The sequence below is a fragment of the Penicillium brevicompactum genome (assembly GCF_028827555.1).
Source record: "Penicillium brevicompactum strain IBT 35665 chromosome Unknown utg000001l_segment0_segment0, whole genome shotgun sequence".
Taxonomy (NCBI): Eukaryota; Fungi; Ascomycota; class Eurotiomycetes; order Eurotiales; family Aspergillaceae; genus Penicillium; species Penicillium brevicompactum.
In genome coordinates this window covers 5,037,784-5,056,901 of record NW_026623203.1, presented here as the reverse complement: position 1 = coordinate 5,056,901, position 19,118 = coordinate 5,037,784, and the positions used below count along the sequence as shown (strand labels likewise).

At 55.8% G+C, this 19,118-nt stretch overlaps 2 protein-coding genes across 2 annotated transcripts; both read right to left on the bottom strand.

The window, feature by feature from the left end:
• Nucleotides 1-12: 12 nt before the first annotated feature.
• On the bottom strand, nucleotides 13-12,151 carry N7506_001687 (uncharacterized protein; the record flags this gene model as incomplete). The annotated part of the gene is made up of 4 exons (XM_056950983.1): nucleotides 13-1,140; nucleotides 1,233-4,838; nucleotides 5,107-6,099; nucleotides 6,164-12,151. The coding sequence occupies 4 exons, from the start codon at nucleotides 12,149-12,151 to the stop codon at nucleotides 13-15; spliced, it is 11,715 nt and encodes a 3,904-aa protein (XP_056816898.1).
• A 220-nt stretch (nucleotides 12,152-12,371) lies between these two features.
• On the bottom strand, nucleotides 12,372-19,085 carry lah (involucrin repeat protein; the record flags this gene model as incomplete). The annotated part of the gene is made up of 1 exon (XM_056950982.1): nucleotides 12,372-19,085. The coding sequence occupies one exon, from the start codon at nucleotides 19,083-19,085 to the stop codon at nucleotides 12,372-12,374; it is 6,714 nt and encodes a 2,237-aa protein (XP_056816897.1).
• Between the last annotated feature and the right edge of the window lie 33 nt (nucleotides 19,086-19,118).

Below are 19,118 nucleotides of genomic sequence, written 5' to 3'. Positions count from 1 at the left end.
CCAAGGAGAGATTCACAGCGACACGCATGATCTTGCGGAGGTTGTCGAGGAGTTGGGACTCGACGTGGGAGGGGGTGGGAGGACCCGGGAGAGAGTCTGGAAGATTTCCAGGGTGACTGCTTCCGTGTCGTTCTCCCGTTGGGCGGCGAAGGCGGGACGCCGAGAGAGAAGGGTGAGGGTTGTGGCTCGCCAGCGATGCACAGCTCGGCTGGGGCCGACTTCGCCCAGTTGTTTCTCGAGGGACTTGAGTTTTTGGCGTTGTTCGCGATCCATGCCGAAGAGGTAGCGCGTGAAGATGTACTCCCAGACCATGGTCATGACCACCGACATGAACACATCACGGCGGCGGACGCGGTCTGAAAGGTAGGCGTCGGGATCGGAGCCGTCCAGCAGCGCGTTGTCGAAACGGTCTGCGATCTTCTCATCTTTCAGCTCGACGAGTGGGCGGCAGCGACGCTTGTCGTTGTGCTTGGAGAATCGCACGACCCACGACTGGACGTGGCCACAGAGCTTTTGGCAGGCAGCATCGAAGTATTCCTCATCGCGGAAGACGAGAGCATTGTCATGTACTGATGCTGAGATTTGTTGTTGTAGCTCCTTGACCTTGTCGCGGGCCTCCTCGAGTTCGGTGCGCAGGCGTCGGAGCTCAATGTCCTTCTGCGCCAGCGCGGACTCGATCTCTTGACGAACTCGATCATCTATTTGGGAGGAGAGTTGGGTGTGTTGTGAACGCAGATCATCCAGTTCGCGGGTAGACTGCTCGCGAACGGTGCTGACTTCGGCGGCGTGGGCGGCGGCGAGGGCAGTATTGGAAGCTGTGACTGATTCATTCTCATGAGTGAGACGAGATGTCTCCTTTTGTAGCCATTCCACCGAGTTCTTCAATTGTTCCAACTCTGCATCTCGGTCGCGAAGATCGCCGTCACGGGTGTTGAGGGCGCGATCGCTCTTCCGGCGAGCGACACTGGCGTTTCGTAATTTGTCTTCGGCTTCATCGCGGGCAGCAATCAAAAGGCGATTCTCGGAAATCAGTTGGTCGATACGAGTCTCGATGTCTTGCAAGTGTTGCATGCTACGGCGACGACGGACACTAGGCGGTCGGCTGGGCGACCGAGGGGAGCTTGGCGTTTCGCCCCAACCCTCCTGCAAGAATTAGTAAACAATAATCAAAACATTGAGTGAAATGGGGGAAAGAGAGAAAAAAAAAGGAAAGAAAATTAAGAATCACTTACATAGACGTCCGACATATTTCGCATAGGACGTTTGCCCTTGTCGGTGACGGGGTCGTAAGAGGAGGAAGAAGGAAGCTGGTCGAGATCGGTGGAGGAAGGCTGGGACTGACTGGCCGCCCGCAGATCGCCGCTAACGCTGCGCTTCGTGCGACGTAATTTTCCGCTGCTCGTGCTGGGCTTTAAAATCTGAAACCCTTGCTCCGGTGTTTTGGTGCTGGTGATAGCTCCGAAATTTTCTCGAGAGCGTTCTCGTGGAATTTTTTTGCTCTCGTCGGTAGGCCAGGATTCCCGATCAAAGGCATTGTCGGTAAATTTGCGAACGGGAGTTTGAGGACGAGGTAAGATATGCTCGGGTTTGATGTCCAGACGGGGAGTCCCGCGTCGACCCGTGGTAGTTGGGCGGCCCTCCCGTGGTTCTTGTTCCGCAATGGTATCAAGCGGTGTTCGAGGGCGACCGAAGGAGTCCTCGCTCGGTCCTCCAAAGAGAGACCGAGGGGGTGAGGAGGTTGGGGCTGGGACATTAGGTTCATCCAGGCTCCATGTGCGAGGGGTGTTTTGGTGCCGTCCGTGGATCGAGGGAGATCGACGGAGCTCGCACAATTCCTCCCCGGATTGTTCTGAGGGGAATTGTGAAGGTGGAATCTCACGGGTCTCCGTTGGGAATGAGACTGGCGCTTCCAAAGATCGCTCGTTTGGTGTAGTAGTCTCAATCTCTGGTGTTTTGGTAGACTCTTTTTGCGTAGAAAGTTCATCGTATGACTTCACATGAGCAATAGCAGACTCGATTTGTTCTTCGAGGCTGCTCGGCAGCTGCGGAGCTTCGGCAGTCTTTTGGGTCTCGGGGACCAGGGATGGTTCCTCGACAGGGTTTACTGGTTCACGACTCGCTTCGGACTTGACAGTCGGGTTCTTTTCGGGGCTGTCTTTGATCGAGGACAGCTTTTCCATGCTCCGTTTGAAACCACCCCGTTCGAGGCCAGGGAAGATATTCGCAATCTTAGATCCACCCGGAGTAGTAGTTCTAGCAGGTGATTCAATTGCCTTGTTGAAAGTTTCCACAGGAACCTGGGCTTGGAAGGCCTGCTGCGTCAGATCCTGGTCTTTCTTGGCCTTCTTCTTCTTGTCTTTCTTGCTCAATGGCGTCGAAGGTTCCTCGATAACCTGTTTTGGTTCGTCCTCATGGGACTGCGGAATAGAAGAATCCTCGAATTCTCCAATAATATCTTGTTCCGCAGTGGCCACAGGCTCAGGGCCGAAATCTGCTTCCTTGGGTTGTTGAGAACGCTCAACCATTTGTTCCCAATCGATGGCAGGCCAGTCATCATCATCCTGAGCAGGCTTCTGAGGTGGTGATTTTGTCTTTTGTGTCTCAGGCCGAGCCTCTTCTTCAAATGGCGCGATTTGGACATTTTCTGTAACGCTAGGCTCCTCCGTGGGTAGTTGGGCCTCCAAAGACTTGTTGGCCTTTTGGGCCTTCTTGGCTTTTTCCTTGGAAGCTTTGTGGGAAAGAGCAGTGTCCTCCTGGAGAGGCTCGGGTTCTGCTTGTTGAGGCTCGGCTTGAACTTCCGGCTCGGTCGGGGGCTGTTGGTCCTCGACTGGAGGCGGCGCGTCAAAAGACAGACCTCGCTCCACTGGAGTGCTGGATTCTGCACTAAGTTCCGGTTCCTGGCGAGCTGGTTCTTCCACATTAAGCTCTGCTGGCTGGTTGTCGGTTGCAGCAGGGATTTCTGCAGCCTCGGCTGTAAGCTCGGCTGGTTGCAGATCAAGGGCCTCATCGCCCAAGCCAGAATTCTTCTTCGCTTTGCGCTTGTCCTTCTTGGACAACTTCTTGGGCGGCTCTGAGATCGCCTCGGTCTCAAAGTGCTGCTGGTCTTGAGTAAGCTCGCCAGCAAGGTCGCGATCAGTTGCCTGTTCAACGACGGGGCCGTCAACGTGTGAAGTACCTGGTTGGATTTCTGTTGGCTGCTCCACGACCTCTCCGGGAATATCCCGGGCCTCGGCGAGGACAGGTGCTGGGGTATCGAGCGCTGGGGCTGCTTCCTGAGAGACGACTGCTTCATCCTGAGCGCTTTCCGAAAATTTGATATCCTCGGGAACAATGTTGTGCTCTTCGGGAACGATTGGCTCTGTGTTCTCGGGCACAGGCTCCGGGGCATCTTGAAGTGCTTCCTGAGAGGCGACTTCAGATTCCATAACGGGTTCCACCGGGACTTCATCCATAGCCACTGGTTCATTCGCAGGCCTTGTAAGATCGGGCTCAGGGGCGGAAGCAGGCTCCTCGAGAGAAGAAGAAGGCTCAACCAATTCAGGCTTGAGTTCTTTCTTGGCCTTCTTCTTTTCCTTCTTTGACATCTTGCGGGTGACAGCATCTTCCGCTGGAACCTCTGTGAGCTCTGCGGTGGACTTCTCCGGTGGTGATGATTGTTGCGGGACGGGCTCAATGGGCTCGGATAGCTCAACCGGCGGTTCTTGGGCGGTTTCATTGCCCTCGGAAGCAGTCACATCTGCCGGCTCATCGACAGATTTTTGCCCTTCAGGTAGAGACTCAACATTTGTCTCTTGGAGCACAGGCTCTTGAACAAGGGTATGCTCTGCCGTTTCCTTTGCAGGTTCAGGAACGGCAGTTGGAGGTTCGATAGGAGCATGCTCTTCTTCGACGGAGCCCTGTTCCTCGGGAGAAGTGGAAGCGGCGGCGGCAGCAGCAGCAGCAGCAACGGCAGCGGCAGCGGCGGCGGCAGCCTTCTTCTTCTCCTTCTTGCTCATCTTCTTAGGGGCGGATGAGACTTCTTCTTCGACTTCAACAACAGGCTCGGCTGAAGCTTCAGCTTCAGCTTTTGGTTGCTCGGTAGGTAGTCCCTCATCTGGGGTTTGAGCTTGAATTTCGACAGCCTCGGGTGCCTTTTCTGCTTCCTCGGACTGGATCTCAGACGAGGGCAGCTCGAGGGAAGGCTCTGCGACTCCAAAACCCTCAGTCTCCTGAGCAGCGGGGTTGTCATCGTTCCGAGCATCTTTGGGTGTATCGGCAACATGAGTTGCCTCCTGGTTAGCAATGTCACCCTGAGCATTCTCGTCGACAGGTAGACTTTCGGTGGGAACTTCGGGTTGTGAGACAGGGGCCTCAGTTGCTTCCGGTGCTGGTTGGTCCTCAACCGGGGGATCGATTTCGGCTTCTTGTGCAAGAATTGATTGGCGTTCTTTTTTCTTGTCTTTCTTGCTCTTCTTCTTCGAAACCAGCGCTTGCTCCGGTTCATCGGCAATGGGGGCTTCCAATGTGATGGGCTCGACATTTTCAGCGTCTGGAACACCGCTTTCTTGGGTGTCTCCAGTGATATCAACCAACTGGTCTCCCGAAGGCTCTTCGATGTCCTTGGAACCCTCTGTTGGATTCGGCTCCGGGGATGTCAATGACTCGGGCTCGACAACTGGCTCGGCTTCAACGACTGGCTCGGCTTCAACGACTGGCTCGGCTTCAACGACTGGCTCGGCTTCAACGACTGGCTCGGCTTCAACGACTGGCTCGGCTTCAACGACTGGCTCGGCTTCAACGACTGGCTCGGCTTCAACGACTGGCTCGGCTTCAACGACTGGCTCGGCTTCAACGACTGGCTCGGCTTCGATGGCCAGTTCTTCTCCAGCGGGGGTATCTCGTGAAGCTGAGACTCGGCCTCAACTGCTGGAACAATATCAGACTGCCCTTTCTCCTCCACGGCAGCGATATTGGTCTGATCAACTGGAGCTTCCTCCTCCACAACTTCCTCCTCTTGTTTTTTGTTCTTTTTGTTCTTTTTCTTCTTCTCCTTCTTTGAAACAGCTGTTTCAACAGCCTCATCCTCCAGGGGGCTTCTTCCGTCTGTGCCTCGGGAACAACTTCCACCGGTACATCCACAGACGCATCTTCAACCTTCTCCATTGAGAGATCGCCCGCTTCCGGCACAGACGATTTCTCCTCACCACCTTCACCAACAGTCTTCACCTCTGCAAGAGGCTCAGACTCTACCACATCAAGCTCCTGTGCAGAAGTGGCAACATCACCCTCCTGCGGAGCAGCTACCTCCTCCAACTCGCCGGAATTGACTGAACGCTCAAGCACGGGCTGGGGAGGATAATCTAAAAAAGGACTCTCTGACGTCTCAACCTGCGAAGACATGAAGTTATCAGTCGAGATTGTTTGTTGCGCCGCGGCGTTTGTTTCGTCGTGGGACTGATCTTTACCGTCATGTTCCGCAGGCGAGTTTGCCGTCGCGGGAAGTCCAGGGGCGTCTGTGTCCGTTGAAGTGAGGACTTTCTCGACGCTATCCGCTTCGGTTGGCGAGGCGGGTCGGGTGGCTGGGGCAGAGCTATCATCGCCGGCAGTGCCCTTGGACTGGCGTTTCTTTGCTTTCTTTGCCTTTTTCCTTTGGGCTGCGGTCATCCCGGCGTACTCGTCTACTTCGGTCGCAGCAGCATCCAGCTGGGTTGTCTCTTCGGCGGGTTTGGTTTCGTTGTCGGGGGCCTTGAATTCAGAGACTTCGTCCGTTGGCACATCTTCGGGAACAGTAGGCGTAGTGTTGAGATCGTCAGGCTTGGGCGTCTCAGATTCAGTGGCTTTCTCCTGTTCAGTAGTCTCTGCGGGTGGCGCTTCGGGGGATTCAGTCGGGACATCTGCTGGAGTCTCAGCAGCAGGCTGAGAATCCTCGCCCAAGTCGGCTGACTTGCCCTTCTTCTTGTTCTTCTTGGCCTTCTTCTTCTGCGCAGCCGTCATTCCGGCGTACTCGTCGACCTCGGGTGCGGGTGAATCGGGTTGTGAAGGAGTCTGAGAATCTTGCTCTGTCTGTTCGACAGGTGCTGCTGCTGATTGCGACTCTGCGAGCTCGGCCTGAACAGGTTGCTCGGGTTCTGGGATCTCCTTGTCTTCTTCGGCTGAAGCTGGTTCTTCGGGGGGGTTCGGAGACCTCTTGATTGGCGGCAGGCTCGACTAGTCCTTCAGTAGCTGTTAGATCCTTGGGTGATTCTTCCGAGGCGGCAGGGTCGGCCGCGGTATCCTGCAATTCAGGAGTTCCCTCGACGGCCGGCGCCTGGTCTGGTTTGGCCTCTTCGACTGGGGTGTCTTCTTCGAAGGCGACAGATTTGCGCTGCTGCTTCTTTTTCTCCTTCTTGGCTTTCTTCTTTTGGGCAGGAGTCATACCCGCAAACTCAGCTTCCTCTGCCGCTGCTTCAGCTGCAGCGTCATGAACAGAGCCCGCAAGCGAGGGGTCCGCATCGGTGGAGGGGGCTTCTTCGGTCTTCGCTGTCTCTTCGAGAGCTGCCTGGTTCTCGGCCACGGGCTCAGATGATGCTTCGACCTCTGAGGCGGGAATTATGTTGGTGGCATCGACAGGCAGTTCCTTGATATCTTCCGTAGATGCAGGCTGCTCCTCTTCGGTGGGGATTGGCTTGGCCTCTTCCTCTGGAGCAGGCTCTTTTTTCTCGGCAGCAAGAGATTCACGCTTCTTCTTCTCCTTCTTAGCCTTCTTCTTCTGAGCTGAAGTCATGCCTGCAAACTCGTCTTCTTCAGCAGGGGTTGAATCAACGGGAGTCTCCTGCGGGGCCGTTTCTTCGACAACAGTGGAGGGCTCCTCGGCTTTGGGTGCCTCGGGTTCTGCAGTAACCTCATCTGCCGGTTTGTCGAGGGAAGGCTCATTGAGATCTTCGGCAGGGACATCCTTGACTTCCTGCGAGGGCGACTGGTCGTCTTGGGCTGGCTCTTCGGTGGTTGGTTTGACTTCCTCCTCTGGAACAGCCTCTGGTTTCTCGGCAGCAAGCGCCTCGCGCTTCTTCTTCTCCTTCTTGGCCTTCTTCTTTTGAGCGGGAGTCATGCCTGCGAACTCGTCCTCTTCAGCAGGGACCTCCTGCTGGGCGGTCTCTTCAACAGTAGGGGGCTCGTCGGCTTTTGGTGCCTCGGTTTCCACGACTGTCTCCTCCGCTTGTTTATCGAGGGAAGGCTCATTGATGTCTGCGGCGGGTGTATCATGGACATCCTGCGTAGCTGGCTGGTCGTCTGGAGCTTGCTCTTCAGGGGTTGGCTTGGTTTCTTCCGGAGCAGGCTCCTGGTTCTCGGCAGCGAGAGCCTCACGCTTCTTCTTCTCCTTCTTGGCTTTCTTCTTTTGCGCAGGAGTCATGCCTGCAAACTCGTCTTCTTCGGCAGGGATCTCCTGCTGGGCGGCCACTTCGACCGTGGAGGGCTCCTCGGGTTGGGGTGCTTCGGGCTCCACAACCGTTTCCTCGGCTGGTGGGTCGAGGGAAGGCTCATTAAGGTCTGTAGCGGGTGCATCCTGGATATCCTGCGTAGCTGGCTGTTCCTCTGGAGCTTGCTCTTCAGGGGTTGACTTGGTTTCTTCTGGAGCAGGCTCCTGTTTCTCGGCAGCGAGACGCTTCTTCTCCTTCTTGGCCTTTTTCTTTTGAGCGGGAGTCATACCAGCGAATTCATCTATCTCGGCGACCGCATCTTCGGCAGGAGTCGCTGGCTGGGCGGTCTCATCAGCTGCTGTAGACTGCTCAACGGATGGCGCTTCGTCTGCCACAGCCGGGATTTCTTGGTCTTTTTCAACAGAAGGTTGTTCGGTCTCTTCGGCAGGTGTTGACTCGACGGGCGCCGTGAGAGGCTCTTCCTTGATACCTTCGGGGCCTGGCTGTTCTTCTGCAGGCTGCTCCTCGGGGAGGGAACCCTTGGCCTCTTCCTCAGCAGGGGCAGGCTGCTCTTGCACAGCGAGAGATTCTCGCTTCTTCTTCTCTCGCTTGGCTTTCTTTCGCTGAGCGGCGTTCATACCCGCAAACTCATCAACCTCGGCTGCTTCAGAGTCAACTGGGGTAGCCGGGGTCTCTGGCTGGACGGCCGCCTCCACTGGGGAGGGTTCCTCGACCTTGGGGAGCTCCTCTTCGGTGACAGGGAGCTCTGGCTCTGGCCCGGGGATAGATTGCTCGGGTTCCTGTGCAGTAGATGTCTCGACAGGTTCCTCGGGAGCAGCAGGCTGGGTTTCCTCTTCGACAGGCTTGATCTGTTCTTCCGCGGGTAACTCCTTGGGCTCCTCAGCAGGAGGTGCCTGCTCTTCCTCAGCGACAGCAGCTTGGCCCTTCTTCTTCTTGTCCTTCTTGGCCTTCCGCTTCTGAGCAGGTGTCATTGCCTCCTCTTCGACGGGTTCCTCCGATGCAGGCTGCTCGGTAGCAGCATCGGCCTTTTGCTCTTCTTGTGGCTCATTGGTAGAAGCAAGAGCATCGTCTGCTGGGGTTGCGTTCTCCTCGATGCCAGCCGGGACGTCTGTGGGTTGCTCAAGAGCTTCGCTGGTCGCAGGCTCCTCAGTCACTGGCTCGGAAGATGGCTCGGCATCAGTTGGTTGAGCATCAGGCGCTGGTTGATCTGCGGGTGCGGTATCGGTATCAACTTCCTTGGGCACCTCAGACTGGCTGGACTCTTCCACGGGTTCCGTTGAGGGTGCAACTTCGGTCTCGGGAACGACCTCACTTGGCTGCTCGACAATCTTGTCTTCCTCGATAGCAGGCTCTTCTTCAAGCGGGCCAGACTGATCCTTCTGCTTTTTCTTGTTCTTCTTAGCCTTCCTCTTCTCCGCAGCAGTCATCGGAACCTCGGCCTCAGCTGAGGGCTCTTCGTCTTTTGCGGCGTCTGCCTCCACGGAAACAGGGACTGAGTCTTCGGCTGACACGGGGGTGTCAGTGGTAGGTTGAACGTCGACGGGGACGGGAACCTCTTCAGCGACTTGAGCCTCAGCCTCAGAGGGCACCACGTCATTGCTTGAATCAGGCTGGACTTCAGCTGGAGTAGCTTCCTCGGTAGGTAGAGCCAGCTCCGGCTCGGCAGGAACAACTGGGGTATCTTGTTCGGCGAGTTGCTCGGCCTCCAATGATGGCACATCGACTGCTTCAACATTCTCGGTAGACGGAAGTTCCTTGCTAACCTCAGTAGCCTCGGGCTCTTTCTGAGAAGTAGGATCAGCAGGCGAAGGATCAGCCGGAAGAGATTCGGTCTCGTCTTCCTGCTTTTGCTGCTTTTTCTTGTTCTTCTTCGCCTTCCGCTTCTCTGCCGCTGTCATGGGAACCTCCGACTCGACAGGGACGTCCTCACTCTTGGTCTGCTCCTCCGGTGCGGAGGGCTCAGCTAGAGGTTCCACGGCAGTAGCATCAGTTGCTGGCTCTGCGGGGGCGATGTTCTCTTCCTGGGGCAATGCAGGGCTAGTGAGCTCCTCAGAGATAGCAGGCTGGTCGGGCTCCGCAGATTGGTTTTCAGTGGGAACTTGCTGCTCTTCACTTGTAGGAACAACCACCGGGGCTTCTTCGTGTGCAGGTATTTCCTTCACTGTCTCGTCGGCAGCTGGCTCTGCTACAGAAGCTGGCTCGGTCGGTTCAGACGGAGTTTCCTGTTCAGGAACAGGATCTTGACTCTCCTTGCCCTTCTTCTTCTTGTCCTTCTTAGCCTTCTTCTTCTGCGCAGCAGTCATAGGAACTTCCGCCTCTGCTTCTGCCTCTGCCTCAGCAGCAGGCTGGATCTGGGCTTCAGCTTCAGCCTGTGTATCCACAGCAGGCTCGGTGACATCACGAGAAGACTCGTCCATTGGAACGACTAGATCTGCCGCAGGCTGAGATTCAACGGAGATCTCCTTGAGATCGCGAGAAGACTCCTCGGGAGTATTTGCCTCGGCTGGAGTTGCGAAATCCACCGGCTCAGAAGATGAGACATCTTGTTCTTGAACGGGGGCTGAGTCTTGGGCTGGTGGTTCGGATTGTAACTCGACATCCTTGTCCAGGTCCGAAGGTAAGGCTTCACCGCCAATTGGCACTGATTGAGGGTCTGCAGGGTCTGCAGTTGCCAATACCTCAGATGTAGGCTCATCGGCTGGTGGCTGGGATTCGATCTCCACAGGGGTAGCTTCGGTAGTTGATTCTTCGGCGGGTTCCTCAACGGCGGATTTGCGATTCTTCTTTTTCTTGTTCTTCCGCTTCTCTGCCTTGGATTCCGTAGCTTCTGTGGGTGTATCCTCGGTGGGGGTTTGTTCGACGATAGGCTCAGGTAAGATTTCCTTCTCTTCGTTAGGCTGTGGTTGTTGCTCCTCGACAGCCTCTTGGAAATTGTCTTCGCCCTCCGTCTCTTCTTTGGGTGTTTCAGGCACAGGGGTGGGCTCTTCCTCAAGAGCCACTGGTGTGGAGATTTCGTTGGCATCCGCGAAAACAGGCTCAGAGTCCTCTTCAGCAGGGGTTTCTTGCTCAACGGGTAGTGCACTCTCCTCAGTAGCAGTCACGGGTTCCGCTTCTGTGGGTTCGGGATGAGGCTGCTCCACAGACACATCTTGCACATCTGCATCGACAGTAGGAAGTTCCTCAATCTCCTTCGTTGCCGAGGGGTCCTCTGTAGCAAGAGGAGTAGAGACTTCCTCGCTGGGCTCTTCAGTAGAGGCATTCTTGCCCTTCTTCTTCTTTTTCTTGTCCTTCTTAGATTTCTTAGATGAAGTTGTATCCTCTTCCTGCTCAAGTTCAGCAGGCGCAACCTCAGTCTCTGTCAGAGGTGCAGTCGCATCTTCGGAAATGTCCTTAGGTGCTTCCACAGGCTCAGTCTCCGGCTCCAAGGGCGCAGGAGCAGACTCTTCGACAGGCACAGCCTGAGGCTCGAGTTGAATTTCGCGAGATTGCTCAGCGGGTGCAGACTCAGGCTCAATAACTGCCTCGGGAACATCAATAGGAGTATCGGTAGTAGCATCCTGAATCTGCTCAGGCTCTTGAACGACATCTTCCTGAGCTTGATTCTTCTTGCCCTTCTTCTTCTTCTTTTGCTTCTTAGAAGACTGCGAAGTCTCGACATCATCAGCAGCAGCCTCTGGGAGATCGTCTTGAGGCTCGTTTGAGGCCTCGACTGCTTGGTCGACAATATCACCAAAGCCGGGCTCGGTCTTGGGAGCGGCCACAGCGTCGGCGTGCTGATCATGCTCTTTGACAGCGGCAATAGCAGCAGCATCAACCACATCCGCAAAGCCACCCTTGGGAAGATCAAAAGAGGCGTTATCCTGCGTAGGTGTTGTGGCTTCGGGCTCTGAATTACCCTCAAGAACATCAAGGGCTCGATCCGTCTCCTTCCTCTTATCCTCAACACTCAACTCACGGTCAGATCCCTCAGTAGAGGGAAGACGGTCGAAGGGCGTGGAAGCCAAATCATCCAACGCAGCCGGGTCCTGCAAGAGTTCAGAAGGAGAATGAAATTCGTAGTGTGGTCTCTCCTTGTTTTCATGATGATGCTCTGCGGTAGGAGTAGCCTGCTGAGAGTCCAGAAGGTCGATATCGCCACGATGCTCATTCGCCTTATCTGTTGAGATCGTCAAATTTGGACGGTCATGGATCGCCTGGCTTAGATCGACATGTTCCCAGCTATTCATTTCCTCATTGTTGAGATCCCTGAGGTTTTCGATTGAAGGGACTCGTGAAGATTCTCTGCTTGATGGGAGTGTTGGTAAGCCTTCATCGCCTTCCGTCTCACCCTTGACGGAGCTATGGCGCTCAACGAGCCAGAGAGGTCTGATCTCGCGCGAGTTGCGGAATTCCACTGAGCCGGGACGACGGTGGCGCTGTTGGCTCGGTGAGCCTGGGGAGGGCATGGGCTCAGCTGGGACAGCTCGTGAAAGGCCTGGGGATGTCGGTGGGCGACGGAAGTGCAAAGGTACAGCTGTGGGTGACTCGGTAGATTTGGCAACGGAGTGTCTTCGTTGCGGGGAGTGACGGCTTGCTTGTGGTGAACCAGGTCTACTCCTCGATTTTGGCGTTAGGTCGAGAGTTTTCTCTGCGTTTGGAGGAGAGATCGAGCGGCTCCGGGGCCTCTGCTGCAAGATCTCGTTTAGACCTAGACCTGCAGCGACAGCGGCGTCTGCTGGAAGCCCCGAATCACCGGTCGTGCGGTCAGCGGGCATTTCGGGGCGCTCGCTTAAAAAAGAATTGGTGTCGTCATTAAAGTCCTGCTCATGGAATAATACCAGTAAAAGCTTAGTACATTTCTTTCTTTGCGGTTTTGTGGTTTGTGGTTTTTTTTCGTGCAGTCTGGTCGGGGGAACCGTCCAGCAAAAAGGGAAAAGCTATATGGCACATAAAAGTGTACAATGAAACGATCAACATGAAGAGAAAAGAAAAAGATCAGTGCAATACCTTCGCGGAATCCCGTTTCCTTCCTGAATCCACAATGTCCTCATACTTATGGCGACGCTCCTCTTCCTTGCGTTGCCTACTAGACCTGTACTCTTCCAGATTAGGATCTTGCTTCTCCTTGTCCGAGAGGTAAGCATCCAACTCATCCCCGTTGCTGGAGCTGCGGCTCTTGGAGGAACGCTTCTTGCGACGGCGGCGCTCCTCATCACCTCCGGCTTCGGAGATAGCCTCGCGGGATGAACGCTTATCCAAAGAGGAAGATCGGGAGTGGTCTCGAGAGCGAGAGTGCTCGGAGCGAACACGCTCAGCAGGAGCCGAGACCTGCGATCCAAAGAGGCTTCTCAAGAAACCACCGCTCTTATCCTTCTTGTCCTTCTCCTTGCCGCGCTCGCGGGATTCGGAGATCCGGGCTGGGGACGAGGTCACAGAGGCATTATCATCGAAATCCCTCGACGAGCGGTGGCGATGCTTGCGGCGCTCGGGCTTGTCATCCGCAACATCCGTGATAGCAGATGTGATTGAAGCAGTGTCGTCGAAGTCTCTTGATGAACGGTGGCGATGTCTCCGACGCTCGGACTTGCTATCATCGGCAACATCTGTGATAGTTGAGCGAGCATCATCGTCAATGTAGCTATCGTCTTCGTGCTTGGAGCGACGCTTGCGACGTTTCTTCTTCTCGTCGGCATTCTCGTCCTCTGGAGGCGGTGTTTCAGTGTCACGACGAGGATCGAAATCATCACTGCGGCGAGATCTCCTCGACTTTCCGGATTCAGAAATAACAGAGCGAGTGTCATCACGAGATTCAGAGACATCGCGAGATCGGGAGATATCAAAATGGTCACCGCTGCGGCGAGATCGTCTGGACTTGGAGGTCTCGTCTTTGGACACAGGCGCAGAAAGAATGGAGTGATCGTCGCGGGAAAGAGAGACTTCTCGTGAGCGAGAGGCAAAGTCGTCACCGCTGCGTCGTGATTTCCTAGTTTTGAATTCTTCCGCAGGGCCAGGGGTGGAAGTAGCTGACCGAGGCACATCTCGGGAAAGGGAGACTTCTCGCGAGCGAGAATCAAAGTCATCACCACTGCGTCGTGATTTCCTGTGTTTAGACTCTTCCACGGGTGCAGGGGTGGAAGTATTCGAGCGAGGCACATCTCGAGCCTCAGATGGTTCACGGGATTCATAAATCTCAAAGTCATCACCACTACGACGAGACTTCCTCGAGCTAGATTTCAAAGCCTCATCTTTCGACACAGGGGCAGAAACGACAGAGAACGAATCATCGCGATATTCAGGCTCCTCCGGTTCTGGGTGAACAGTCTCGAAATCGTCACCACTTCGACGGGATTTGCGAGCCTTGGACTTGGAAGTCTCTTCCTTCGAAGCAGGGGCGGAGACGACAGAGAAGACATCCTCAGCGCGGGGCTCGGGGATCTGAGGTTCTTGGTGTGTAATCTGGAAATTGTCTGCGATGGAGCGAGACTTCTCTGATGGACCGGACTCTTCCAAGGGGGTAGGAGTTGAGTCAATGATACGAACGATCTCCTGTGGCTCAGAGGGCTGGTGCGAGGGGAAATCGAAATCATCGCCGCTTCGACGAGATTTCCTGGACTTTGTCTTTGAAGTCTCATCCTTCGAGACTGGGGCAGAGATAACAGAGAAAGAGTCATCTTGAACCTGGGGCTCTGGGTCCTGGGGCTTGGCGTCAAAGTCATCGCCACTGCGACGGGACTTTCTTGACTTGGACTTGGAAGTCTCGTCCTTTGAGATGGGTGCAGAAATAATGGAGAAAGAGTCACCGATGTCAGATGGCTCGCGAGGCGGTGATGAATCAAAGTCCTCGCGGCGGGATTCACGCGATGTCTCCGGCTCTGGCTCTGGGGCAGATTGGAGTGAGCGCGACTCATCGACCAGAGGAGTCTGGTCTTTGAATTGCGAAATGTCGAACTCCTCGCTGCGTCGCGACTTCTTCGATTTGGATTTCGGCTTGGTTTCCACTGGTGCCGTAACAACTGATCTGTCATCCACCAAGTCTCTTGTGTCGGCCGTGTCAAAGCCGCCGGGCATTGAGAAGGTATCGATTTCTCTTTCGGGAGAGGAATCACCCGAGCGCTTGCCATTCAAGTGCTCAATGACTTCCTGGGCAATAGAGTTCTCGCGGCGTCCGGGAAGATCATGATCCTTGAATGTCTCCGGCTCCTCGAAGAAGAGCTCGTCTTTATCTTGGATGACATGGGGAGAGGAAATTTCCCTAGACTTGGGATCAAGCTCCTCCTCCTCAACGAAGCCCTGCTTGCGGGAAGACCAAGGCGAGTTGAATCCAGCGTGTGCCTCATCCTCTGAGCCAGGAGGTGAAGTGCGCGTGTGATACGAGGGGTCATTAGTGATGAGCGAGGGATCGAAGCCGGCCGCCGCAGTAGCAGCAGCAATGGTAGCAGCGAACTCGATATCGTTGCCATATTCTGATTTCTCATTCTTGTTCGAGACTTCCGAGGCAGGGAGGGGAACGTCCCTGGCAGAAACCTCAGAAGGAGGAAGAGGGACATTTCTGGCTGTCACTTCATGCGAATCATAATCAAGAGGATCTTGCTCTGAGGAGGAGGGAATTTCATATTCGTGGGTTTCATGCTCACCCCACGAGACGCGGGATCCGGTTGGGCGGTCGCGCTTCGGGACTTCAACGGGTGCGCTCGGGGCGGTAGCCTCGCGAACAGAGCCGCCATTCACACTGTGAGGGGGCGTCGGCTCAATGAAGTTAAGGCGAGGGACTGGCCATGGAAGACGATCAACATGTTCATAAGGCTCGTAAGAATAATCTTGCTCGGGAGCTGGTTCTTCGCGGGCCCGCCGCTCGCTGGCAGGCTCCACCTCGGTGATGGTGGGCATGCCACCAGAGCTGTGTCCGTGAGCGTCTGGGCTGTGGCGAAGTTCTTCAGGGGCATAGAACTTGGCATAATCATCGTAAACGGGAGCTGGGCGGACACGGCGTGGAGATCGGGGCTTTGGTTCTTCGCGGTGCTCCAGTGTGATTTCGTCGTCGATTACGTCGGTGGGAGCGAACGACGAAATGAGTGATGGTTCGGTCTCATTTTCATAGCGGTAGCGCTCGGCGATACGCTTCTCGCGACGCTCAGAGTGCCGCGAGCTGGTCTCGGAAACATTGTCGTCGTGTCTGTGAGAGAGGATTGCACTGGTGGCAGCGGCGCCAATTACTCCAGCTGCGACAGGGCCAACCCAGGATGAAGAATCTCTTCCTCTCTCATCATCGCTGCTCTGGTCGTCACGTCGCTTTTCGGCCTCCTTCTCCTTCTGACGAAGCTCTCTCCGCTCAGCCTCCTGGCGCGCCAAGTCTTCCTCGCGGTCAATCAGCTGAACTGGCTGGTCGACGAATTCATCCCGAGAGTTCTTGTCGCGGCGGCTGAGATGACGTTCTCGTTCGACCTGCTCCTCGGTCAAGTTGAACGAAACAGAAGCCTGGTCCTTACCAGTGGACCGACGCTTCAAGGTAGAAGCCGTTTCCTGAGTTGGGATAATAGGGAACGAGTCGCTCCGTCGGTGAGGCTTGATTCCAGAAGATGTTGGATCTTCTGGAGCCCATCTGGGATCACGGGACTCTTGGTATTGTCTGTCATACTGCTCGAACCCACTTCCGTAGGCAGGAACAACGGGCGCACTGTACGCAGGAATGGGCCCAACAAGCCCTCCCTGAGTGGTGTACACAGATTGGGAGACAGGGGCGAAGGGCTGTGGCTGCTGAAGAGGAATAGGGCCCGGGCGAACAAAAGCCGGCTCGCTTCCGGGCTGGACGCGTGGGTTGATATTGGCAGACTCGAAGCGAGATTGCTCGGCAATAGGCATGGGTTGAACTTGTTGAAGGCTTCCATCGACGCTGGCAGGCTTGCTGTCATTGTGGGGGCGAGAAGAGATAGCAGCTGCACCGAGAGCACCGGCACCGACTGCGAGGGCGGTGTTGGTGAATCGCTTCTCCTTCTTTTTCTTGTCTTTCTTGCTGCCCCATCTCCAGCCCCATTTGCTGCTGGCAGAATCCGAGGAAGAATCGGGGCTGGTGCCGAATGCAAGAGCTGAGCTGACACTTGACTGGTCCTCCGACTCGTCAACCCACTCATCGTCATTGGTAGCTGAAGATGCGTAGTTCGAATGGCGAGATTTGGATGTGTACATCTGGCCTGCGCTACGGCCTGGACCGTGCGGTGAAGAGCCAGCTAAACGGTTTGCTGTGGCGCCGAGACCCAACAAAGCAGCATCAACGTCCTTACCTTTCTTGTCTTTCTTCTTGGACTTGGAGGGCTTCTTCTGGAAACCATCGCCAAAGGCAAGATCATTGTCCAAAGAGGAGGATGAGGAGCCTCCGTTGAAGGAGAAGAAACCTCTGCGCTTCTTGGTCTGACGCTTTCTGCGGTTCTCAGATGAAGATGTGAAGAAAGAGCCAATGCCACTGGCAACGGACTTCTTTTCAGGCCGAGAAACGTTGACAAAAGACGAGGATGAAGTGGAGTCCTTTCGTCGTCGGTGACTCCTTTCAGGCGATGTGCTGCGAGATCGGTTGTGAGACTTTGAAACGGCATAGGCAGCTCCACCGACTGCAGCACCGAGCGCAGCCTCCTTCATGAACGAATGACGACCAGATCGCGAGGAAGAACGTGATCGCGAGCGGTTAGTGCGAGCGTATCCAGAATGAGGACGCTTCGTTTCCGAGTGATAATCTCTATGCGGGCTACGTCCCGAACGACGAGTCACGCCGCGAGAGGTATAACTTCTACGATCATCGTCCTCGCCATGGGAAGACTCGACGCGACCCGATCGAATGCTGTAAGAATCGTCGAACTCCTTGCTTGAGAAAAGCGATTTGGCCCCATATCCAGCCAGCATCCCTGGCAGCCAGGAAGATTTGTTAGACTTCTTGCGTCGACGGCGGCCTTCATCGTCAGATGAGTTGTAGCGGCTAGACTTGCTGACTCTCGAGCTGCCGGTGCTGTGTCGATCTGCAGAGTTGCGGCGACGACGACTGTCGTAATGATGCTTGCGAGGAGCATCCACAGAAGTTGTGCCGGGTTGAAAACAGTATTTGCAAACACCAATGGTTTCTGTGTAATCTTCGAACCTTCCGACGCCTTCGGGGTCACGCCAAAAGTCGACGAATCTGCCAACGGCACCTCGCTGGCGCTCATGCATGGCAAGCGCGCTGGGTCCGTGCGGATAGAAGCCGGGGTTGTGAATAGCATGGGTGGCATGACCACCTGGGCCAGCGACATGCAAGGCATCGGGGTTGCCAGCGACGTACGGCGCCATTCCGACCTGGGAAGACTGCTCGTAGTTTTGGAAAGAATATGGCGAGGCTTGCTCTGGACTCGATGAGCTGTGATAGTGTTGATTGTGGTTGTGGGGGTGGCTGTGATGGTGGCCTGCCATGTACCCTCCAGCAGCTCCAGCAGCGGCAAGTGCAGCACCTTCGCTGAAACTGTGAGAGTGGGATGGCTTCGGGGGTCTCTGACCACCGCTGGCCATGGGTTGGCTGAATGCCATGGGCTGGTTGAATGCCATCGTCTGGTTCTGTTGGTTGTAGGAAGAGCTGTGCTGCTCGGATGCATAGGCTTCGGCGTGGGAGGCAATGTTCCCAACACCGTAGGTGGCGGCCCCGATGGCGGCGGCAGGAACGATATTCGCACCCGAAGGCTTCGAAGGCTTGGAGGGGTTTGAGGGCTTGGGAGGCCTCGACGACGATGCCACGGGCGGGTTAGCTTCAGGACCAGAGAAGTCATCGTCGAAATACGCCGCCGCTGCACCTGTCTGGCCCATGCTACTGGGCTCAGGAGGGGGATTCGCGGACGGAGACGCCGCCATCAGATGTGTTTGAGTATTTGGCAGAACCGACGGGCGTGCAGGTCGAATACCAGGCTGCTGTTCCACCGACTGACCTTGATCGCCGTAGTAATCAGCCGCCGCGCCAGCGGGGTTGGGCGGACGGTACGGCTGGGCAACGGTATCGGGAAACTGGCCGGGGAATTGTTGTTGGACATGGGGATCGTAGACTTCGTGCTCGGGGGAATGGCCAGCAGACGGCAGAGCGTTGTCATGTTGCATGGGATACTGCGCGAATCCGGCCCCATCGGCGGGGAACTGGGCACCGGGAGCGCTGGACGGCATATGCATGTTGGTAGCGATTTGCGGGACATATGGATCCCCTGAGTGGGTGCGACGACGCTCACGGCGGTCGCGCTCCCGATCCAAGTCCTCATCGATACTTTGTGGTGCGCGACGGCGCCTCTCGCGATCGGGGCTAATTGATCGATCCCGTTGGCGGCGAGAACTCTTGCTTTCGCGGTCGCTGTCTCTGCGCTTGGGTGTGCGTTGGATGTAGCGGTCGTAGTCGTCAATGGGTTCCGGTTCGGCGGTCACGAAGGATGCGACAGAGTCCCCAGCTGTGCTTGCGGATCCGCGCTTACTGCGAGTCGAGGGGGAGTAGATTGTCAGATCGCCCAGGCCCCGGTCACGGTCGTCACCCCGTGAGGATTTGCGGCTTGAGATTGATCTGGTGTCCGACTTGTCGGATCTTTCTGATCGCTCTGATCGCTCTGATCGCTCTGATCTTTCGGACTTGTCCGATCTGTCGGTCCTTTCGGATTTGCGCCGGCTACTTTTGGAGCGCACGTCCGAAGACGAGCGGCTAGCCATCAGCGCCTTAAACATGGTGGGCAATTAACTAGATGAAGAAGTGAACCA